This window comes from Salmo salar, chromosome ssa12 (genome assembly GCF_905237065.1).
Source record: "Salmo salar chromosome ssa12, Ssal_v3.1, whole genome shotgun sequence".
Taxonomy (NCBI): Eukaryota; Metazoa; Chordata; class Actinopteri; order Salmoniformes; family Salmonidae; genus Salmo; species Salmo salar.
Window position 1 is genome coordinate 34,235,269 of NC_059453.1, and position 25,030 is coordinate 34,260,298.

Consider the following 25,030-nt stretch of genomic DNA (forward strand, 5'->3'; position numbering starts at 1 on the left):
CGCAAGAACAAAACAGAGGATATTTGAACATAACTATGGATTATTTGGAACCAAAACAACATTTGTGGATGAAGTAGAAGTCCTGGGAGTGCATTCTGACGAAGAACAGCAAAGGTAATCCAATTTTTCTTATAGTAAATCTGAGTTTGGTGAGTGCCAAACTTGGTGGGTGTCAAATTAGCTAGCCCGTGATGGCGAGCTATCTACTCAGAATATTGCAAAATGTGCTTTTGCCGAAAAGCTATTTTAAAATCTGACACCACGATTGCATAAAGGAGTTCTGTACCTATAATTCTTAAAATAATGTATGTTTTTTTGAACGTTTATCGTGAGTAATTTAGTGAATTCACCGGAAGTTTTTGGTATGTTTGCTAGTTCTGAACGTCACATGCTAATGTAAAAAGCTGTTTTTTGATATAAATATGAACTTGATTGAACAAAACATGCATGTATTGTATAACATAATGTCCTAGGAGTGTCATCTGATGAAGATCATCAAAGGTTAGTGCTGCATTTAGCTGTGGTTTTGGTTTTTGTGACATTATATGCTAGCTTGAAAAATGGGTGTGTGATTATTTCTGGCTGGGTACTCACCTGACATAATCTAATGTTTTGCTTTCGTTGTAAAGCCTGAAATCGGACAATGTGGTTAGATTAACGAGAGTCTTGTCTTTAAAATGGTGTAAAATAGTCATATGTTTGAGAAATTGAAGTAATAGCATTTCTAAGGTATTTGAATATCGCGCCACTCGATTCCACTGGCTGTTGACTAGGTGGGACGATTTCGTCCCACATACCCTAGAGGTTAAGAGTAAGAAGGCAGTTTAAAGTAATATAGAAAAATATTGGTGTGTCAGTTGTGATTGGGGTATATTGAACAAATTATCAGGGCAGTTGTTTATGTATTTTCCCTTATATATTCACCAGAAACAATCATTTCACAGCTATTTTTTAAAACAATCCTTCGGGGGGGCGTGCCCCCGGACCGCCCCTAGATGGGTGTTGACCCTGACCCCCTCCAATATCCAACAAAAAGTTACGCCCTTGTCTTCAGGACAAGTATTTGGAAACACCCCACCATCCATCAGATCCTACAATAGTAATGGTACAATAGCACAGATTTGGGGGCTCCAAAATAATATATTGATCCATTAATCATCCTGATCCTTTTGCTGACATCTGGGTAGTGTTCATTAGAGCATCCAACAAAAAACTAAAATGAGTCTTATTGGACAAGTCCAGGTAGTCCCGTTTCAATCTGTTTTCTTCCGTTTGGTGCATAATGAACATGAGTCTGTTGTCTCAAGGTCGAGCCATTTTCAAAGGTTTGAGTCTAAGCATTAGCATAGAAAAATGTTAGTAAAAATAATAAGACACTTTCTATCCAGGGTATGTCTTTTTTATTAGTTAAACCTAAATGCAGTGAAAAGTTGGTTCAGGTATGTTTGGTGACAGAGGAAATATATACAGCCATTAGCACTCAAACAATATATTAGCATATAAAATAATTAATAGTAAGTGCTATTCTTAGTGCTAAAATGTTCATATTCATATCAGTGCCTTTTTTCTTACATTTATTGGCCAAAGGACTTTGTTTGTTTTACAGAGAAATGCTCCTAATATGGGCGCAGCATAGACTGTAGCCAGCAATTGACGGTCAAAGCATTAGTGCAATAGCCAACCAATAAGTCAGAGTAAACTAATCATTCCTTGATTGCAGTGTTGCTCCATCTGTCTCACTGCTCTGGTACACATTCATTGTGTGGGCTTGTTTGTGTTTAGTTGTCAGTGGGACTTAAAGAGAGGAGTTGTCGCTGTCACCATCTGGGACTGCCTCCTGTGAAGTCTTACTCTTTCTCCATGGCCTTGGCCCCTAAAAAACAACAGCATGGATCATCGCCCTTAACCAACAATCGCACTGCATATTTGAACGGCCTGTGTTTGGCCTGGCTTCTTACCTGTTCTGAGCCTGTTGCGGATGCCTTCATATCTTTATTTCTAAAGCAGAAGAAAAGGCGGATGAGAAAGAACTCGCATAGTAGCTGTCTAAAAATGAGAAAGTTTTGATTTGAAATATTACTCGTTCAATTGCATCCCATCATTTAATCAGTCACAAATGAATCTAAAGTTAAGACGTCATATGTATTGCATATTCAAACAACAGTACTTTACGTGTAAGATTCATTTCGCCTATCAATGTCAAAGCTTTCCCTACAGGAGTCCTCTATGGGTTCTTTCATCCTTCTGAACCTGAAAAGAAATGGAGATGTTGAAACGGTGGTTAGCCTAGAATAATTTGTATCGTAGTCATTTTAGGGATAAGGGGGTCATAATTGCAAATATGGCTAGTGGCAAGGGCTAGATTAATTATCATAAGTAATTTCTTGCTAATCTTAACTTAATGTTAATAACAAACACTAAGCAAACATGAATAAGCTACTCACTTGATAACAGTGAACGTCACCATCGCCACCAATCCCAGCAGGCTCAGGCCGAACAGGACCCCCAGGACAATTACTATGACCTGGTCAGAGGCGGGGTCGGCTGACTCCTCCTCCACCACATGCTCCAGCCCCGCCCCAAACACCTTCTCTAGCTCCGCCTTCACCGTGCCCGCCTCGCTCTGCAGCTTGCTGTGGGCGGCATCAGAGAACGGCCATTAGGGGCTTATTCTCGAGAATGCAACGTCACATTACAGATTTTTCAGACAGATTTGTATCGTGTAGAACAGACATGGATGTTCATCGTGCCGAATAGAACATTGTGGAGGCAATGTTGCGTCCAGTCACTGTATGTCTATGTCAACTACTAAAGAATGTTCAAAAAAATTCCCTTAATGAGACCAACCCCAGACACACCACCCTCAAAGTTAAACTTTAATCAACAATGGCTTTGATTTTCTCATTATAGGATGGGCTGCTTTGTTGTGGATGAAGTGATTTTCGACAACACATTGGTCTTACTTTTTGACGTCTTCGGCAGGGATGACTTCCCCGCCGTCCACGGCAATGAAGCTGACGTACGTCTTGGCGGCGCCCCCAGATTCCCGGGATGCAACAGCTTCTCTGTTGGTGCTGGAAATCTCTATGACCTTCACGGTCCAGCCCAGAACTCGCCCTAAAGACCTAAGAGACACAGAGAACGAGAGACATATGAGAAAGACGGAGCAAGAGCAATAGAGTATTGAAAGTGGGCAAAAGGACCCCGTCTAACAGCCCCACACTTTTGTGTGGTCCATATTGTGTGGTACAAAAATATGATCAGTTCTAATATCTTACTCTTCCATCTCAGGGACCTTCTTCTCCACAACATTGGTGGCCTGGTTGAGGGAGATGACTACGACATCATTACTGGCACTTCCCTGCACGTCCACCTGGGGGCAGAATAGAGCGGCATACTGTAACTACTGTTGCAAGTGAGTTAAGTCATGTGTGTTACCATATGTACTGTACACTGTTGTCACCACTCACCTCCACCCTGGTTGTAGCATGGAGTCCTTTAGGATCTGTGGCCTTCACCAGGACGGCGGTTGTCTTTCCTTCTAATCCCACCGCTGACACCACGTACACCTGGCCCGTGGAACGGTCCACGTCGAAAGACGAGCTGGACTCCGTCAGACTGTAGTCCAGACGACCGCTGTCACCACTGTCTGGGTCTGTGGCCTGGGGAGAGGGGCAAAGAGTGGGGGGGTAGGATGGAGGAGCTGGATGAGAAAACGTATGTCAACTTTGACATGGCACCAGGGATGTAGGGGTTTCCCGCTGTTCACTTTTGCATCCCTTACCAGAACTTGGACCACAGGGTATTTGTATGGGGCAATGCTGAAGATCTTGGCTTCATAAGTCTTTTCCTTGAACTCTGGGGCCTCGTTCACATCTTCCACCTGCACCCTGACCTGAGAGGAAGAGTGAGGGAAGAGAGTGAGGGACGAAAGACTACTTGTGATTCGAAATCTGTTCCCCCATATGATGAGATCTTTTCAGCTAAGCAACACCTCTAGAACTTCCTCTAATTCTGGTCGCCAGGTACCAGGATGGGTCATACCATTGCGACGGCAGAAGTAGGGGGAGTCCTGGAGTCTACTGCCTCCACCTCCAGGATGTACCACTCCTCAGTCTCTTTGTCCAGTGGCTCTTTGGTGGTGAGGGCTCCCAGGGCATCGACGGAGAACAGGTCTGTGTGCGTGGTCAGGAGGTAAGTGACCACAAACACGGGGCTCCCTGGGGATGCCTTCACTGTCCCCACGGGTCTCCCCTTTGGTTCGTTCTCCGGAACGCTGAAGTTGTAGGAGGAGCTCTCAAAGGCCACGTCCACTCCAAGGCTGACAGTCATCAGGAAGACCTGGACATTGGCTGTGAGGGGAAAAGACAGAAAACACACACAGATTTAGTATCCATCATTATTCAGACTAACATACGAAATAATACACTCTAACTCAACGTTACAAAAACACAGAGACAAACACAAGTCCACTTGCTATGCTCGATCCCTGACCTGTGGAGTTCAGAGGAGGCAGCCCGCTGTCCTTTGCCATTGCAGTGAGTTCAAGCAGTGTGTCCTCCGTGACATCAGAAAGGTCAGAGGCCACGGTCACCTCTCCTGTGCTACCATTCAGGGCCAAGCGAGGGGAGGCGCCTGAGGAGAAACTAGATAGCCAGAGGAGGAGCATTTGGCGCATAACTCGGTGTAAATACAGACACATTTCTTCAATATCGTTAAGGATCCATTTAGGCCTATTTTATTCCTTAATTTGGACTTGAAACTCATCTCTACAGTATCGGCTCTACGACTGGGAGTAGAAAGTTCAAAAGAGGTGTGTGTGAGTTGGACAGCAGTGCACGGCTAACCTGTAGGTGACGAGAGCGTTCAGGCCCATGTCCTTGTCTGTGGCAAAGAGGGTCAACAGCGCGTCCCCCACCTTGGCGTCCTTCACCAGGATGCTCTTAGTGTACGTACTGGCACTGAACACCGGCGTGTTGTCATTAACATCTGTCACGCTCACTCTGATGCTGGTCATGTTCTGGTGAAGCGGGGTTGGAATCGTTGAAACCAACTTTGTGTAAGAAGGTAGGCTGCACAGAACTTTGATATTGTGTGTTGTGGTTTATAGTGTTATGATATGGTACTGCTATGGTAATGTCGTACTGATTTCAGGGTGAAGGGTCCCTATAAATTAGGCCACTGTGTTTTGTATATAGTACCTGTCTCTGTGGTGTCCCCTTGTCCGTGGCCACAATGACCAGCTCATAGATGTCCTTGGTCTCCCGATCCAGAGGACCCACAACCAGTAGCATCCCATCCTTCAGCACAGTGTAAATACACAGTGTTACCCTAACAACATTGCTCATGATTAAGCGTGTATACTGAGATGAAATGTCCTGAGAAGAAACATGGTTTGCCAATGATGAGGTCATCAAAAGCGTCTGCTTTTTTTGTTTGTAGTGTTTGGTCATTTCTTAATCAAAATTATTGACACCTCAGTAAACGAACCTGGTACTTGATCCAAATTCTCATCTAACAAAATGCATTATGTAAAGAAGGTTCACCGGAAGCTTCATTATTTGTTTGGACTCACCTCTCTGAAGCGAAATAGCGTGGCAGATGAGGAGATGGTGATGGTGACTTCTCCGTTGGAGCCGAGATCTGAGTCTGTGGCCAGGATATGGTACACCTCTCCTGGAGACTTGTCAGAGTACTCCCCCTCAGGGAAAGGGATGGGGTCTGGAAGAGTAGGGAACTGGGGTGTGTTGTCATTGTAGTCCAAAACGGTGATGTTGAGCTGGGCTGTGGCGTTCAGGCCACCTTTGTCCACCGCCACCACCTGAACACAGTGAGAGGGTTAAGATCTTAACAGGTGACGTAGTTGACAGCCCTTAACATGTAACTTCCTTGAAACTGTTGACTCCCAACGTGTAACATTGTTGACCGTCATGGACTCGCTGAGCATCTTAAGTCAAATTATCAGCCTGCATTTGCCTATCCACGTCGTACATTTTTATCACCGATATGACTTAACAACATGAGCAAACACAATGTTCACTTTGGTGTCTGGGTGGGGTTGAGGTCCGGGTGATAGGAAGAGATAGATTGTCCTCCAGTTGCGTCCTTGCCCATCGTTAAGATATGGAAAAGTTTCCCCCCTCTACATAGATTACATTTATGGAAGTATACCTAACTGTTATTGGGGCTTATATTTGGGTGTAGACCTTCTGAGAAATGCAGCACATGTAGATTGACATGACGTAGTATACCTGTAAAACATAGTTATCTTCTGTCTCTCTGTCCAAGGTGATGTCATTCTTCAGGGACACAACACCTTGTTTGTTTATGTTGAAGGTATCACTGGTAAATATGAAGTGACCATTCGAGAATCCACCCTAAAAGGAAAACACAGAGATCATGGTGTCAGTTTATCATTCCAACATTAGTCATAAATGTATTAGTGGGATGGATGTATTGACATATCTTCAGATTGTTGATATCGTCATGAAATACACCATTATATCTCGCCATTATGTATTGTCATCGATATACAGTACCAGTCAAAAGTTTGGACACACCTACTCATTCCAGGGTTTTGGGGTATTTTTTACTATTTTCTACATTGTAGATTAATAATGTAGACATCAAAACTATGAAATAACACATGGAATCATGTAGTAAGCAAAACATTTTTAAACAAATCTAAATATATTTGAGATTCTTCAAAGTAGCCACCCTTTGCCTTGAGGCCAGCTTTGCACACTCTTGGCATTCTGTCAACCAGCTTCATGACGTAGCCACCTGGAATGCATTTCAATTAACAGGTGTGCCTTGTTAATTTGTGGAATTTATTTCCTTCCTAATGCGTTTGAGACAATCAGTTGTGTTGTGACAATGTAGGGGTGGTATACAGAAGATGGCCATATTTGGTATAAGACCAGGTCCATATTATGGCAAGAACAGCTCAATTAAGCAAAGAGAAACAACAGTCCATCATTACTTAAAAAAATAGTCACTTTAAGACATGGTCAGTCAATCTGGAAAATTTCAATAACTTTGAAAGTTTCTTCAAGTGCAGTCTCAAAAACCATCAAGCGCTATGATGAAACTGGCTCTCATGAGGACTGCCACAGGAAAGGAAGACCCAGAGTTACCTCCGCTGCAGAGGATAAATTCATTAGAGTTAGCTGCACCTCAGATTGCAGCCCAAATAAATGCTTCACAGAGTTCAAGTAACAGACACATCTCAACATCAACTGCTCAGAGGAGACTGCGTGTATCAGGCCTTCATGGTCGAATTGCTGCAAAGAAACCACTACTAAAGGACACCAATGGTCCAAGAAACACGAGCAATGGACATTAGACCGGTGGAAATCTGTCATTTGATCTGATGAGTCCAAATTTGAGATTTTTGGTTCCAACCACCGTGTCTTTGTGAGATGCAGCGGAGGCGAACGGATGAGCTCTGCATGTGTGGATCTCACTGTGGAGCATGGAGGAGGAGGTGTGATGGTGTGGGGGTGGTTCCTGCTGACAGTGTCTGTGATTTATTTAGAATTCAAGACACACTTAACCAGCATATTGCTACAGCATTCTGTAGCGATACGCCATCCCATCTGGTTTGTGCTTAGTGGGATTATTTGTTTTTCAACAGGACAATGACCCAACACACCTCCAGGCTGTATAAGGGCTATTTGACCAAGAAGGAGAATGATGGAGTGCCTCATCAGATAACCTGGCCTCCACAATCACCTGACCTCAACCCAATTTTTTAAAATGTAACCTTTATTTAACTAGGCAAGTCAGTTAAGAAAAAATTATTGTTTACAATGACGGCCTAGGAACAGTGGGTTAACTGCCTTGTTCAGGGGCAGAACGACAGACTTTTACCTTGTCAGCTCGGGGATTTGATCTTGCAACCTTGTGGTTACTAGTCCAACGCTCTAACCACTAGGCTACCTGCCTGCTTCATGAGATGGCTTGGGATGAGTTGGACCGCAGATTGAAGGAAAAGCAGCCAACAAGTGCTCAGCACATGTGGGAACTCCTTCAAGACTGTTGGAAAAGCATTCCAGATGAAGCTGGTTGAGAGAATGCCAAGAATGTGCAAAGCTGTCATCAAGGCAAAGGGTGGCTACTTTAAAGAATCTGAAATATAAAATATATTTTGATCTGATTAACACTTTTTTGTTCCTACATGATTCCATACATGTCATTTCATTGTTTTGATGTCTTCACTATTATTATGCAATGCAGAAAATAGTAAAAATAAAGAAAAACCCTTGAATGAGAAGGTGTCCAAAATGTTGACTGGTACTGTATATATTTGCTTTGATATATATATATATATATAGTAGTTGATATATCGTCATTGTTATACCGTAATCGATATACAGTAGTCAATATTTTTCATATCGTGTAGATATATCACTGATCTCAATGTAGATGGTAATGTTATAGATATTGTTTATATCATAACAAAATATAATCGATCTCATGATGATAATGACAGTCTCATTTCTCTGACCTCATCCTCGTCGGTGACCTCCAGGGTCACGATAGCCGCTCCACTGGCCAGGTTCTCAGAGACGGCGACATCGTAGCGCTCTGCACTGAACTGAGGCGGGTTGTTGTTCACATCTTTCACCCACACCACCACTGATCCATTCCCAACGAGGGACGGGGTCCCCCCATCTGCAGCCTGTACCATTAGGTTGTACACCTTCACTGCTCCATAGTCCAAGGCCTGAGCCAGCCGCAGTTCCCCAGTGGAAGAGTCCAACTGGAAGAACGCCACGGTCGAGGGAGGGTCTTGCTGAAATATACTATAGGTCACTGTACCATTTGTGCCTTCGTCAAGATCCACTGCTTCTAGGGTGACCAGTGTCGTTCCCACAGACTCTGTTTCTAAGACCTCAACCTCATATTCCGTCTTGGAGAAACTTGGAACATTGTCGTTGATATCAGATACTTGAATGAGCAGGGTGGCGGTTGCGGAGAGAGCTGGACGACCTTGGTCCTGAGCCACCACCTCCAGGCTGAACTCTGCTTTGGTCTCTCTGTCCAGCACCCCAGCCAGGGACACCATCCCTATTTTGGGATCGATAGCGAACTTCCCCTCACCTCCACGGAGGGCGTAGCGGAGCTCCCTGTTGAAGCCGTCGTCCGCGTCCGTGGCTGTAATGGCAGTGAGGTTGGCCCCTACCTCCGTATCCTCCGGGACCAGTTGTGTCACAGAGCTGGCGCCAAACACAGGGCTGTTGTCATTGATGTCTATCACTTCCACCACAACGGTTGCCTCATCGCTACTGGTGCCATCCGAGATTGAGATCTGGACTGAGTAGTTCTTTTGGGTCTCATAGTCCAGTTTGACCTTAGAGGTGAAAACGCCTTTGGAGTCAATGGCGAACTGGTTGGCGTCTGTCAGGACCTGAAGTGTCACGGGAGCTACTGTTGTTACTGCTATGAATGTCACCTGTATATGGGGTGACAAAAATGTTATAGGATCAATCTGGTTGTTTTTTTTTCAGATGAAGTAGAATTTAGCGGTTCTGGGGAAGTTCACCTTGACAATCATCGTCCCTGGATCCATCTCTTCCTCTATCCTCCCATGGTAAGTGTTCAAGAGGAACTGGGGTTTGGAATCTCCAGGTGCCTGGATCTTCACTAGCACCGAGGAGGAACGAGATATTATGCCACCTACAGGACAGGAGGAGAACAGTCACTTTGGGTTACAATTTCTTTGGGAACCCATAACCAAACCTCCAGCTGTTGACTGACTAGCCTCCTGTAGATATACACTATTCCTCTCATATTATTTTAGTCTACAGTGTATATATACTATGGTTACTAGACTATGGTATGATTGCTTGAGTTCTTTCACATATCTTAACTTTACGTTCAGATTAATTCCGCACTACAATGCGCTCCACAAAATTGTTTACATGACACTACCTTCAAGTTCTCTATACAGAGAGTGTACCTAGACTCACCGTCTCTTGCTGCCACATAGAGAGGGAACTGAAGGACCTTGTTCTCCTCCAGAGGAATGTTTTTTTCCAGCTTTATCTCGCCTGTATTTTCATCGATGGAGAAATATCCTTCCAGGTTCCCAAACTCTATTGAGTACTTCACCTGTCCATTAGCACCAGCATCCAGGTCTGCTGCTTCAACCTACCAATCGCATGGTGTGGTGACAAAGCAATACCATTGTTTTCTTTTTACAATCGTGTTACTATGGCTATCATATGTTTCCCACATTGTAAATGGCTCTGACAAAACTCTTTAACAAACACAGTGACGAATTGAGGTTCAAGGTTAGAAACCATCTCACCTGGGTAACCAACATCCCCACTGTTTGGTTCTTGAAGACCTTGCCCTCGTACATGGAGCTCTTAAATTGAGGACTGTTGTCATTCTCATCCAGGAGGGTGACGTTCACATCAGCCAACACAACGTGGTTAGGTGGGTCATTTTCCCGTGCTTCAATCTTCATATTGGATGTAAGGGAAGATATGGGAAGGTGTTAAACAGCATATCAACTGACGTCTGCACTCCCCATTGTGACAGACTTCTTGATAAGACATGTTTTATTAGATGGTACAGGACACTGCCAAGTGCCATTAGACCTGGAGTTTGCACCTTTTTAGACATATTTACAGGTTCGTTGCTGATTTATTAGTTAGTGTGATTGTCTGCTGCTAAATGGATAAAAGTTGTAGGTCTGAGTACTGTTATGTTTCAGAGGGTCTGACCTGAAAGATGAAGTTTCCAACAGTCTCCCTGTCCAGGTCAGCTGAACTCTTCACTATGACAGTTCCATCCAAGAGTATAGAGAAAGGTACAGACTCCGGAAGGATCTGTAACGTTCCCACAAATCCACCCTGAGACAAAGACAAAATGGTTTCATGTCCAATTGGGAGGGGAAAAAAATGAAGTTTTAGCGTGACAAATGATTTGGCTCATGTAGAAACAGACACAACTCAAGATACAAACGTGTAAACTGTTTTGATATATGCACTTATTGACATCGCATCTCTTTTTTTGTAAATCCATCACCCATTTTTTTTATGTGTAATGAACCTCTAAGCCACTGTACCTACCTTGTCCAGGTCAGTGATTGTGACTCTGAAAACAACTGTGTCTTTTTGAGAGTTCTCCAATATTGCGACAGAGTAGCTGGCTTTGTCAAACTCTGGAGCGTTGTCATTAACGTCCTCGATTGTAACAGACACCAAAGCGTCAGCGGTCTTTAGGCTGTCATCCTGCTGAGATGCCTGGAAGGAAGTGATAGATGTTGATATTTGACATCTGCAACTTGGGATGTATACAATGGTCACCAGCCCTCCTAATGCCCATACCATGTTAACTGTCTTAATGCACTTATGATTGTGAATAAATCTACAGTGACGATGAACTGAGAGAAGTACGGTTTTACTTAGAGTAGTCGTAAAACGCTAGAATGCTATAGCTACAATTCCCAATACCTTGATATTGACAGTGACTGTGGGTATCTCCTCTCTGTCCAGCCCAGTCACCACAGAGATGACTCCACTGTTTGTGTCGATGTTGAAGTTACTGAGATACTTGCTTGGCGATACTGAGGTAAAGTCACACAACAACATTCCACCACAATGTGAACAGAACCCAAAAAATTTCCTCATACATGCATTTTCATGCAAATATGATATTCTGATGCTTTCCATATGCAAAGATACACTCTGTGACCAAATGTATGTGGACACTTGCTCGTCGAACATCTCACTACAAAATCATGGGCATTAATATGGAGTTGGTCCCCCCTTTGCTGCTATAACCTCCTCCACTCTTCTGGGAAGGCTTTCCACTAGATGTTGGAACATTGCTGCGGGGACATGCTTCCATTCAGCCACAAGAGCATTAGTGAGGTTGGGCCTGGCTCGCAGTCTGCGTTTTCAATTCAACCCAAAAGTGTTCAATGGAGTTGAAGTCAGGGCTCTGTGCAGACCAGTCAAGTTCTTCCACACCGATATCGACAAACCATTTATGTATGGACCTCACTTTGTGCACGGGAGCATTGTCATGCTGAAACAGGAAAGGGCCTTCCCCAAATTGTTGCCACAAAGTTGGAAGCACAGAATCGTCTAAAATGTAATTGTATGCTGTAGCGTTAAGATTTCCCTTCACTGGAACTAACGGGCCTAGCCCAAACCATGAAAGACCGCCTCAGACCATTATTTCTTCTCCACCAAACTTTACAGTTGGCACTATGCATTGAGGCAGGTAGCGTTGTCCTGGCATCCGCCAAACCCAGATTTGTCCGCCGGACTGCCCAATGGTGAAGTGTAATTCATTCCAGAGAATGAATTACTCGGCAATCCCGTTCTGTGAGCTTGTGTGGCCTACCACTTTGCGCCTGAGCCGTTGTTGCTCCTAGATGTTTCCACTTCACAATAACAGCACTTACAGTTGACCGGGGCAGCTCTACAGTAGCAGGGCAGAAACTGGACAAACTGTCTTGTTGGAAAGGTGGCATCCTATGAGGGTGCCATGTTGTAAGTCACTGAGCTCTTCAGTAAGGCCATTCTACTGGCAATGTTTGTCTATGGAGATTGCATGGTGGTGTGCTTGAGTTTATACACCTCTCAGCGACGGGTATGGCTGAAATAGGCGATTCGACTAATTTGAAGGGGTGTCCACATACTTTTGTATATATAGTGTACTTGTTTCATATCAATTTGTTTTCTTAAGACTGATGGGAGTTGTAGTCCAAGCCTAAGTAGATTACCTGAACTGATGCTGTAGACTATAGTAACATTAATGCCAGTGTCTCCATCTTGTGCTTTTATGCCCTCTGGCTGGATGGTGAGGAAAGGCCCTGTCTAAAGAGGAGATGATGTATTAAATAGACATCACAGCCATAGCAACACAGTAGCTTTATTAAGGAGACATATGACATTTTGTAGTCTGATGGGTATGATGACACTCACTTGGTCTTCCTGTATGGTAGCCTGGTAAAGGCTGTGATTGAAATAGGGATTCAGATTATCAAAGTCCGTAATGTCAAGAAGAACGTCTGCTGTGTCGAAGAGATCACCATTATCCTAAAAAGAAGGATCCCAGAAGCAATATTAATAGATAAACATGGATATCCATTTATGGACCAATGGGGTAGGGTGTGATATGGTGAGATCACCTACCTGCGCCTCAACTGTGAATTTGTAGTTTTGGGCGATGTTGTAGTTCAGAGGTCTCTTCAGCAGTACAGCCCCATCGTTGCGGACCGCAAATTCAGCGGGTGCTGGGTCCTTAAATAAGGTGGAAGACCAAGTCATTGTGGAACAGTATCAGAGGAAGAATCAGATGAATCTATTGTCATAATTTCCATTGGGTTATCCAATACCTGCTATAGATTATAGACTTACATAGCTGTATATATTTTTGTAAGACAGTTCTATGGACAGTTTAGACTAGCTGTTTACTTTGGTGAATGTGACATATTGATCACGTCGCTGTGACTAACTTATGTGACCAAAAAGATTCGAACCTGGATCTCCTGTCCATCCCTCTAAGCTAAGGGAGGTAATGTAGCTCAAGTGTGGTCATAGAACCACTGCTGTTACATTCAGGTCCTGGTCTATACTTTTTTATAAGTGTATCAGGCGTCTCAGAGTAGGACTGCTGATCTAGGATCAGGTCTCCCTTCTTATTTATTATTATCTAAAAGACTAAACTGATCCTATATCAGCACTTCTGCTCTGAGACTCTTGGTGAATACAGGCCCATGTGTAACTCACCAATATGCGGTATGTAATTCTGTTGTTGTTTATGCTGATATCGGCATCCACTGCTTTCACTCTGATCACCTCAGTATTCACTGCCTGAATCTGGAGAGATAAAACACATGGTGGTTAAACACGTAAACAACCCGTAGGGGCTCATGCTCTCCATTGTATTGCAAGGTGTAAGACAGGAGTATTATGTTTTTGCCAACTCGTCTTCTGTTGACTGATGTACTCTTACCTCAGATATCGTTTTCATGTACACCTTTTGCTCAAATATTGGAGCGTTGTCATTTAGGTCGGTGAGGATAAGTTTTCGTTTATTTTCTAGCTGAAGTGATAACAGTTGTTATGGCAACAAAATGCACTTCTCATACAATACAATATATTGTTACAATCCATCATATACCGTTACAGCATACATACTAACCATTGTAGTTTATAATCTTTCAATTTTACTTACCCCGCCATTCACACACACAACAGAATACCAAAGTTGCCCGCCAACCTACAAGAGAGAGAGGGGGGGGGGGATAGGGGGGGGATAATTGTAAAGTTCAAAGCCCTTTGCAGCATGATCATCAGGAATTAGCCTTCACCCATTTTGTCAATAAAAAAAAGCTAAGACCTAAAGTGAACCATACTAGACCATGAATGACGTTGTATAGCTCTGATCCAGAGCGCTACTGCGCATTCCTCTACTGTAGGAGTTTAGCAGAGGCACGCGCACCAACACCCTGGACCAGAGCTAGACATTGTAGAGCAACCAGAACCATCTCACCTGTGGTAACAGATCTGCGTCCAGCGCCATCTTCGTACGGACTGTTGCATTTGTACTCCCAGGGGTGTAAACTAACTCAAGAAAATGGATGTGTTCTGGAAAGGCATCCGCCGCAAGCCTCACGGTATTACCCACGGGGATCTCGTTGAGGACTTCCACTTCCCCTGTTGTAGCATCAGGGGGAGGCAAATATTCATTTTGGTGATGTATAGTACCAGCAATTTGTTTTGAATGTTGTTGAATGTTTCCCCCATTACAGTCAATATATTGTAACAAAGGTTGTTACAAAAAAGACAATCCGTTCTATAAATCTAATTTTCTCCCCTCATCCAGGCATCTCTCTTTTCCTGTGTAATCGTTTATTAAGAGAAATACCAGTAAGACAAATTGGTTTGGTGACTCATGAACAAATATAATACTTGAATGGATATGGCATGGATGACTGCAATGAATGACTGCATTGATTACCCTCATATTCCTCATCCACAGTTCCCAGTGTTAGGTCTGACCCTTCAGCACAGTTCACTGATGTACCTAGAAATAAACATTAGGGCAAACATGGTATTGTTTATGTGGATCTTTAGCATCATGAAATGGCAAATTACAATCTCTAATCAGAATTCTGGTGAATTATTTTTGAGTTGTGTCAATATCTCCTGTATTGCCTGTTTTGCATGTTATTTTGACATTAATGTGTCACATCAGTTTGCAAACAATGTAAACAAATATTTAAAAAAATCATTGAGTTAATAAAGCCGCATACAAACATGGTCTCTTTTTTGCTTTTTTTTGAATAAGGCAGCTCCTTAATGCAGGTGTTTCAGCCTAGCTCAGTGCTTTCTGTGGTGGTGGGGCAGCCAGCAGAAAATACGGAGCATAGGGGTTGGTAATGTTCTCTAGTTACACCGTGATTGGCTCAGTGTTCTGTCACTCATGGGGACACTATATCCCTGCAAAATCTACGGGGAGAACTCAAAAATTCAAGCCCCTTGGGTGCTGCCATAAAGTTACATTAGAAGTGCCCATCCAAGAAGTCTCAAGGTCATTGGCCACAGATAAAATCATTATATCTACCGTAGATTTGTTGGGACTGATCATGTCAACATCATACTTTCAAAATCTTAGCTAGCAAACTAGACAAGCAGTCATCATCATGAATCACGTTGACAATCTACTGGCAAATCCTTTTCAACCCTTGTCATATGAAGATAAATAATGGAGAGAAATTATAGATAAAACGTATTGGTGCTCATTGGCCATTGGACATAAACATTACACAACAAGTTGGAAATCGCAAATTCAACAATGAGTGGTTTGGAAGGAATCAGTAGCGAACTGCAAGCGTTGTAAAGCAATCACTAGCCTGCTATTCAGTGGTGGGTGTGTGGTCCAAGTCTGGGTTTAAGGGTCTCTTTTCCAAGCTTAAAAGGATAAACATTCAACACCATGGGCCATAAAAGGTTGAAAACATTGTCTATGCTGTTAATCCAGCATGACCTCTGCCATGTTCAAAACAACTGTAAACTCGGAAATCTCAGACTTCAGTGAGTTCAAGACAACTGGGACCTTGGGAAAAAATGAGCTCCTACTGGGAAAAATACGTTTTTAACGGTCATTCAATTCGGAATTCCATGTCGGGAACTCAGGCCTCTTTGTAAAGATCCAACCTGAAGATCACTGACGTCATGATTCAACCTTGTTTTTTTCCGAGTTCCCAGTTGTCTTGAAAGCACCATAAATCCAGAGAATGCCAGACTTTGATGACAAAGTTTGAGGACAAAATTGTTTAGTGTTGTGTAGTGGCTTTGCTGGCATGCATCTCCCCCCCAATTTTTTTGGGGGGGGGTCTGCCCTACCAAGATTGACATGCTAAAATTGCCACTGTAATTAGGCAACAAAAATCTATGCGTCATGGTCTAATGGCATCGCTCTCGGATCCAGCCACATATATGCCTCTCCCTACCGGTTCATTCCCCGCATTTACCCTTCCTACTGTTACTCCAACTTGCCTGTCTCCCCCTCCTGTTTACTAACGTCTAAATGAAGTGTCAAAAATACATAATAATAAAATAATAAATAGCTTATATGTGTAAAATAATATAAGAACATACATTTAGCAAAATACAAAGGCAAATCAATTACCGATTTAACATTTCTAATTGATCTTAACCGTTTTCTATTAATCTACTGTATACAGTATTCCCCAAACCATGTACCGTATTGATATCATACCAATCTTCAAAATATAGCCACAAACAAACTTTACTCACTGATGGGGATGCCCGTGACAACATGAACACATAGAGAGCCTGAGAGGAGTAACATCCACATAAAACGTATAGCCCCCATATTGGATGGTGATTGTCCCTACTTTTCTACCCCCTGCTACAGTAAGTACCGTCCACAGCACCTGCTTGACCGACTGATTTCCTCAATAAAGGGAATATTGAAATGGCCACACTTTATTTGCCCTACAATATATTTATGACTTGCCATTAAGTGTTACTGCCTGACTACAGGGATATAAACAGGTCCAAGGGGCACTGACAACACCATGAAATGTGTTGCGCATTCATTGTAACAGCCACATACAGATGTAGGATCTTAATTTGAGCCAATTTGCTATGGCAGGAAAATAATCCTACAGCAACAGGAAAGTTGAATTATGATGTGGATTATAATTAAGGGATTTCTTTTAGGGGTTGATACATTTTTCGTCAGGGCAAATAAATTCTGAAATCAATGTCCAAATTACAAACTTTAGAAGCCAAATACACTTCAAGTTTGCATTCCCTGCTGTGCAGGATAATTATCAGCAACAAAAGAGTGATCAAATTAAGATCCTACATCGGTAGGGCGCTACGTTGTAGTATGAAGTCTGTTTCATTTCCTTGTAAGAGGAAAGGGAGTGCTTTATAGTTTTAAACTTCTTCGGGATCGGTGTCCCGTCCACAGGACGGTTGAGCTAATGTAGGCTAATGCGATTAGCATGAGGTTGTAAGTAACAATAACATTTCCCAGGACATAGACACATCTGATATTGGCAGAAAGCTTAGCTATTAGAGTGAGAGAATACCATGCTATTGTTTGAGGAGAGTGCACAATTTTGAACATAAATTAATAAACAAATTAGGCACATTTGGGCAGTCTTGATACAAAATGTTGAACAGAAATGCAATGGTTCATTGGATCAGTCTAAACCTTTTCACATACACTGCTGCCATCTAGTGGCCAAAATCTAAATTGCACCTGGGCTGGAATAATACATTATGGCCTTTCTCTCGCATTTCAAAGATGATGGTACAAATAAAATACAAAAGAACGGTTGTTTTTTTTCCTATGTGTTATCTTTTACCAGATCTATTGTGTTATTCTCCTACATTCCTTTCACATTTCCACAAATGTCAAAGTGTTTCCTTTCAAATGGTACCAAGAATATGCATGTCTTTGCTTCAGGACCTGAGCTACAGGCAGTTAGATTTGGGTATGTCAATTTAGGCGAAAATTGAAAGAAAGGGGCGGATCCTAAAGAGGTTCAGTGAGTGTGCTTTCAGCCTTCCCGCCACCAACATATCAATGCCAAAAATCATATAAATTGATATGGATAAAAGTTTATCCAAAATGGACTCCTAAGCTTGGCAGCTCCATGGTAACATGGTGTTCCAATAAAAACTTCCTGTAACTGGTACACTGCCTGTCAAACACACCTCAGCCTTATCACTAAGTTTACCGATATTGAGATAATGGTCAGACCCATACCTAGGATTTGAGTTGAGGTTGAGCTGTATGTCTGTCTCGGAAAATATCTAGTGCATTTCAATTCAATTAAAACATATGTATGCTGCAGGGAAATTATGCTTTAATACTCTCACCTCAGATTAAATAGCCAGTTGGCTGTTACTGTACAAGTTTCTAGTCCTGTTTGTGGTGACATTAAACTATATATTCAATAAAAACTGAGTGAGAGATGAGGTTATTTTGAAACAATGTGATTTGAGAAATCGAGACTGACCACCTTATGACACTGTAACAAAGTGTATACTGTAAACCGTCTATAAATAGACCATCTTTGACTGTAATCAGTGAACTTTGACCTAAATCACAGCTGGTGTGACACACACAAAGATACACAGTAGTTATAAACTACTGCTTGAGAAAAATGGATTTCACTTGATATGAGAATAAATGTGTGAATCTATTTAAATGAATGTAAACAGGTCATTTTCTACAATATTGTAATGAGATGATTTTGAATAAAACATACATTTTGAATATGAGAAACTTTAATAAATGCATTGGAACAGAAACCAAGTTAAAGAAGCTAATTCTGTCTTTCTCTTCATGAATCCTGTTCTAGATGTACATATCTGCCTATAGCATCCCACACCTGGGAACTATAACACAGGCATAATCAATGAACTACAGGATATTCTGATTGGTCAATCTCAGTGCAATCTTACAGTGAATAGAGAATAAAGAGTGGGAAATAGATGGGCTGATTTAATGTATGCTTTCTTTGTTCGCTAATGCATAAATGGTGACTTATTCCCTTTTATCAACAGTTGGCTTATGATTTATAACAAATTCGCATTCTGAATGAATGCTTCATAATGAGTCTACTTTGACAGTTTATACCAGTTACCCGCTTGTAAAACCACTTTACTCATCTCTTTCTACTTTCACAAACGTTTTAACTATAAGGTGTGGTATCGGTTTGTGGTTAAAGATGGTCGTACTTTTTTCTGCTTTTTAGCGGAAACAATTTACTGTAGGGCTCTATTCAATCTGTGTCGCTAAAGCGTTACAGATTGCGAGAAAGAAATGTAAAGGTAATTTCCCATTGAGACGACATATGCAGCGTTTACCGTGACTGCGCAGTCGCCAATGAAATTTGCCTTAACATTTCTATCACGCTGTAACGCTGAACATCCGCAATACGAATTGAATAGAGCCCTTAGTTGAATCTAAACAAGAAGCTGTTTAACCAATTAGAACAGAGCTCTTACAACACTGTGGGAAATTATAAACTATTGGCCTTGGTTTTACAGAAAATCAATTATGCACAGTTGCATTAGTGAAAGAGAATTACGATTATTAAAGGGCAATCTGCTGTTCAAATAATAACAAAGTGGGTACCCCACCACTGTTTTGGTAAAACTCTGAGGGATAGGGCTGAAGAAATGTAACCACCCTGAAATTCATAGACACTACTCTTATTGGCGACAAGGCAGGCCCCTTAGGATTTAGATAAATCATAAATAAAATAATATTTTAATAGGCATACTAAGGCCTTTGAAAAAATGATGTATGCAAGGATAACCCAAAGTGACAAAAAAGTTTGTGCGGACATTTCACTGAACTATTAACAAATCGTTTACAAGAGTATATCATTTGACTTGGATACACCTATCGAAAAGCTTAATCTAAAATGTAAGGCTGTATTACACCATACTTATATTTTTGATGTCATTTGAGTCTTTGTAAACAAACTATGTATACCTTTATATCACAGTGATTTCGAGAAGAGGTTTGGACCTATTGGCGTAGCACAACTGTTTGAGTGTTTGACCGACAGTCTACGGACCCGGGTTGGAGTCCCTGATGAAGACAGCTTCGCTGTCGAAACGTTGGTTATTACATTTTTGCATCTGAGCTCTTAGAGTGTGCGGCTTTCCTTTATTTTCTGGAGTCCTGGTTGGAACACACTATCATTGTCACAGCGGTCGATGAAAGGGGACCAAGGCGCAGCGTGTAGAGTGCTCATTCTTACTTTATTTTATGAGAACACTTAAACAAAATCACAAAACGACAGCCAACAGTTCTGTAAGGTACTCAGACAAAACGGAAAACAACTACCCACAAACCCCAAACGAAAACAGGCTGCCTAAGTATGGCTTCCAATCAGAGACAACGAAAGACACCTGCCTCTGATTGGAAACCATACCCGGCCAAAACATGGAAAACAAAACATTGAAATAGAATACTAGAAAAACCCACATAGGAACAGAAAACCCAAAATATATACAAAACAAACCCCCCTGCCACGCCCTGACCATACTACTATGGCAAATGACCTCTTTCACTGGTCAGGATGTGACAATCATGCCAATCTCCTGGGCTGTCAGTCTTTGCAAGCATAGCTCCATTTACATCCGATGTAGCTTATTCTGTTCCAAACCAGGAACAGGTTCTGTATTCTGTTCCAAACCAGGAACAGGTTCTGTATTCTGTTCCAAACCAGGAACAGGTTCTGTATTCTGTTCCAAACCAGGAACAGGTTCTGTGTTCTGTTCCAAACCTGGAACAGGTTCTGTATTCTGTTCCAAACCTGGAACAGGTTCTGTATTCTGTTCCAAACCAGGAACAGGTTCTGTGTTCTGTTCCATACTTGGAACAGGTTCTGTATTCTGCTCCAAATCAGGAACAGGTTCTGTATTCTGTTCCAAACCAGGAACAGGTTCTGTATTCTGTTCCAAACCTGGAACAGGTTCTGTATTCTGTTCCAAACCTGGAACAGGTTCTGTGTTCTGTTCCATACTTGGAACAGGTTCTGTATTCTGTTCCAAACCAGGAACAGGTTCTGTGTTCTGTTCCAAACTTGGAACAGGTTCTGTATTCTGTTCCAAACCAGGAACAGCTTCTGTATTCTGTTCCAAACCTGGAACAGGTTCTGTATTCTGTTCCAAACCAGGAACAGCTTCTGTATTCTGTTCCAAACCTGGAACAGGTTCTGTATTCTGTTCCAAACCTGGAAAAGGTTCTGTATTCTGTTCCAAACCTGGTAACTGGGCTGCCATTGGGCTGTATTGTAGTTTTCTCTAGAAGTATAGAGGTTGATTATAATCTATAAGAAATCTACACATATTAAGAAGTGATTGTATGTTAAATAATTTGTAATAAAAAAATAACTTTATTCTAAATAATTGTTTAAAAAGTGACTTAGGGTTATGGTCACTGCTGTAGGTACAGTGTAACAATAATGAGTAATTACAATAGTGTTGCACTGTAGACCTACTTACAGGAGCACTGTAATAAATGATGTCCACAGTTATTTCCCCATTCGTCCTGTAAGATGAACCCTTTTGACTCTCTTTGGCCCAGTCTACAGAATGACACAGCATCGCCTCTCCCGCTGAGGCTTATGGGAGTCTCTGCCCTCGGGCATACTGACAGACACATGATGTATTTTGCTCTCATGAGGCATTGAGTCACGTGGCATGTCAATCACAGACTCCCTTGACGGTGTTGGCCTGGGACTCACAACAGAGGCCCTCTTGATGTTGACCCAGTCATGTTGGCTGACAGCTGGTTGACAAACGTTGGTGTGGCTTCGAGCTGGAGTCTCTTGCCACTTGACTGCTTTGACTAACATAATGGATCTGGTGTACCCAGCTTGCCTTAGCAGCTCTTCCAGTTCCAGATTACGGATGAGCCTGACCAAACCCCTACTGATTCGATAGGTGTTCTGGCGATCAAAGGTCCTCACATCCTCGTGTTGGGTCACATAGACTTTATCCAACACCATGCCAGGGTGAAGACTGATGATGATACGGTCCATATTGCTGTCATCATGGTGTCTTTTGTAGTTGTGCCTAACGTATGGTGGCAGGTCACCTGCCCCTAGGGTATTCAGGTTGCCCACCTCATAATACGGAAAGTTCTGGTTGGGGAGCAGTTGATAACAGTTACCGTCACACTCGAGTCGGTTATCGAAGTGATGGAAGCCGAACTCCTTCCTTTTGGGGTTGAACAGCGCCAGCAGGTCACCATTGTTGTCGAATATGACGTAGTTATGGGAGAACCAGTAGAGCAGGTAAAGCCCATGCCTGGGCCAAGGCCTACCAAAGCCAGACGAGTTGAGGTGTCCAATTTCATTTAACGTTTTAATGTTAGCCATCGTTACACCTGAAGAGATTGGAGGAGAGGAGAGAGGAAAACAAAATGTTTACCCTACAACTACATGACATGCCTGTCATACACAATATAGCTACACTACATGACAAAAAGTATGTGGACACCTGCTCGTCGAACATGTCATTCCAATTTCATGAGTATTAGATATGGAATAGGTCCCACCCTTATTGTGCTGATGTTATTTCCAGATGCAGTTTGGAACTCGGTAGTGAGTGTTGCAACCAAGGACAGATGATTTTTACGCGCTTCAGCACTCGGCGGTCCCGTTCTGTGAGCTTGTGTGGCCTACCACTTCTCAGCTGAGCTGTTTTTGGTCCTAGAAGTTTCCACTTCACAATAACTGCACTTACAGTTGACCGGGGCAGCTCTAGCAGGGCAGAAAGTTGACGAACTGACTTATTGGAAAGGTGGCATCATATGACGGTGCCACGTTGGACGTCACTGAGCTCTTCAGTAAGGCCATTCTACTGCCAATGTTTGTCTATGGAGAATGCATGGCGGTGTGCTCGATTTTATACACTTGTCAGCAACGGGTTTGGCTGAAATAGGCGAATCGACTAATTTGAAGGGGTGTCCTATACTTTTGTATGTATTTCTATGTGAGAGTTCCACAACGTTGTGCCCTACTGGGTAGAGTGGACTGAAGCCAAATACCTTTGTTTCCTGATCCTGCCACAACCTATAACAACCTAACCACTCTACCATCCTCATTCTCTGAGCCACAAAGCTCAATATATTCTAACCTCATTCTGCATGTAATGCTGCTCTCAAACTTCATACTATATGATCTGAGTTGAAGAAGTTGAGGTCAGTAACTTGTGAACCTTGTCAATATTCAAACACTCAAAAATATTTTGTCAATTGTTTTGATTATTATTAGTACTGGCTGATACTGTAATTCACAAACTATACAATAATAGATGTTTGATGTTACAGATACGATGCCAAATGGAGAAAACAACCTTTAGTAGCCGTTACTATGTTGCCATGAACACACACACACACGCGCGAGCGAGCACGCACCGTGCGCTCTCTCTCTCTCTCACACACACACACACACACACACACACACACACACACACACCAGGGGCGGAAATCCCGGGGGGGACGGGGGGGACACGACCCCCCCCATCCTGGGAAAAATATGATTTGTCCCCCCCAATATATCACTGAAACATAACTATGTAATTTAAATAATATGAATAATACGCAATGAAAGCAATTGTGCTGATTATAGACACTTAATAGCGCGTTTTTAAGTTTCAAAAGATTGCGACCCCCCCACCCTTGCCTCCAGTTCCTTAGTTGGCAAGGTAACAGAGGGGTCGTGTCTACTGTCTGAAAGGCAGTCAATGAACGTAACTGACGTGAGGTTAATCCAGTCAATCGCGCACACACACTAGCTGAATATGCAGAGCTAGCGCGCAAATATTAACTATTAAGCTAGCTAGTACCTATTCCATTTATGTGGCCTCGTCAAAGATGGAATCTTTGCTATCGTAAATTTATTCCAAGATCAGCATGCAGATGATGTAAATTAGTGCTTCAAAGTCCCTGTGATAAGGTTAGCGATAAACTGAAGTCCAAACTGAACAGAACTACACTCTCTTCTACCATTGTCTTAAATATATTTAATGGTCTCGGTACAAAAGCTAAATTGACGCAAGGGAACTTTTATTCATTTATTTATTTATTTAATTTCACCTTTACTTAACCCGGGTAGCAAAGATTATAGCAAACACCACTGAAACGGAATTGGTGCTCGCTAGCTTTGCAAATTCAGCTATTGTTGGAAGCCAGCCAATATGAAACAAACTATTAAAATTACAAAAGGTTGCAGCATATGTTGTGTAAATGGTGAACTCATACAGCTGTCAACTCTTGTCATTTTAATCCGTTTCACATTTGCTAGCTACCTTTTAGATCGAAGCCCAAATAGAATGATAAAAGATAAGATGATAGAAGCCCATCTCCTACTGTAAATAACCTACAGGAGTACGGCAAACACCTTATTTCTTTGGTTCCTCAATATACATTTACCATATTACAATGTAGGCTATGTGTTACAGCACTACTTTTGGTGTCCCCCTCAGGAATTGCTCTTGAGAAAATTTCATGTAATTGTCCCCTCCAAAGTTGATATCAGATTTTCGCCCCTGACACACACACACACACACACACACACACACACACACACACACACTCATACATTCTTGCCCTGTACCTTATTTATGAAGTAGATCTGTTCTTTCTGCTTTCTTGCTGTGCGTATGCTGTGTCCTAGTGAGTGTTTTACGGGTATTATCCTGGTAGGGCTGGGAGGCTGGAATTTAGGAAATGAAACCGAAAGTACCACATTTTTTGCATGTCAACATTAAAGACTGATTTTGAAACTGTACAAAAATACTTTTCATGTTCTATTTAGTTTGTCAAAGGTTTACAAAGGCTATACTATATTTTGAATATTCATTATGTAAGACTACATTTTATCAACCTCACGTAGCTTTCAACGATGATTGGTGTGTATGGGTTTTCTTGGATATGTAGGCCAAGAGAAAAACAACCAATGAGCGGGCATACACCTGACAGGAGT

General features: G+C 42.3%; 3 protein-coding genes across 3 annotated transcripts; all 3 read right to left on the reverse strand.

The window, feature by feature from the left end:
- Positions 1-1,381: 1,381 nt before the first annotated feature.
- LOC106564863 (protocadherin Fat 4) lies at positions 1,382-16,998 on the reverse strand. The gene is made up of 30 exons (XM_014131331.2): positions 16,794-16,998; positions 14,992-15,057; positions 14,524-14,687; positions 14,206-14,250; positions 13,984-14,073; positions 13,758-13,847; positions 13,161-13,268; positions 12,951-13,064; positions 12,749-12,842; positions 11,469-11,581; positions 11,085-11,258; positions 10,737-10,865; positions 10,316-10,471; positions 9,975-10,155; positions 9,548-9,681; positions 8,510-9,457; positions 6,252-6,377; positions 5,576-5,821; positions 5,202-5,300; positions 4,848-5,020; positions 4,495-4,646; positions 4,045-4,352; positions 3,785-3,895; positions 3,471-3,662; positions 3,279-3,373; positions 2,964-3,125; positions 2,445-2,633; positions 2,173-2,250; positions 1,959-1,998; positions 1,382-1,873 (listed from the first exon to the last, which is right to left on the reverse strand). Exons 1-30 carry the CDS (start codon positions 16,870-16,872, stop codon positions 1,796-1,798), a joined length of 4,734 nt encoding a protein of 1,577 aa, XP_013986806.1. The 5' UTR covers positions 16,873-16,998; the 3' UTR covers positions 1,382-1,795.
- Positions 16,999-20,276: 3,278 nt separating this feature from the next.
- On the reverse strand, positions 20,277-21,622 carry tsep (TsetseEP). Its single transcript, NM_001141380.2, is given in 2 exon segments — positions 20,277-20,791; positions 20,822-21,622. Coding segments are annotated over 2 exon segments (621 nt in total). The 5' UTR covers positions 21,321-21,622; the 3' UTR covers positions 20,277-20,669.
- Positions 20,904-24,938, reverse strand: LOC106564862 (uncharacterized). The gene is made up of 2 exons (XM_014131330.2): positions 24,662-24,938; positions 20,904-22,428 (listed from the first exon to the last, which is right to left on the reverse strand). The coding sequence occupies exon 2, from the start codon at positions 22,418-22,420 to the stop codon at positions 21,626-21,628; it is 795 nt and encodes a 264-aa protein (XP_013986805.2). The 5' UTR covers positions 22,421-22,428; positions 24,662-24,938; the 3' UTR covers positions 20,904-21,625.
- Between the last annotated feature and the right edge of the window lie 92 nt (positions 24,939-25,030).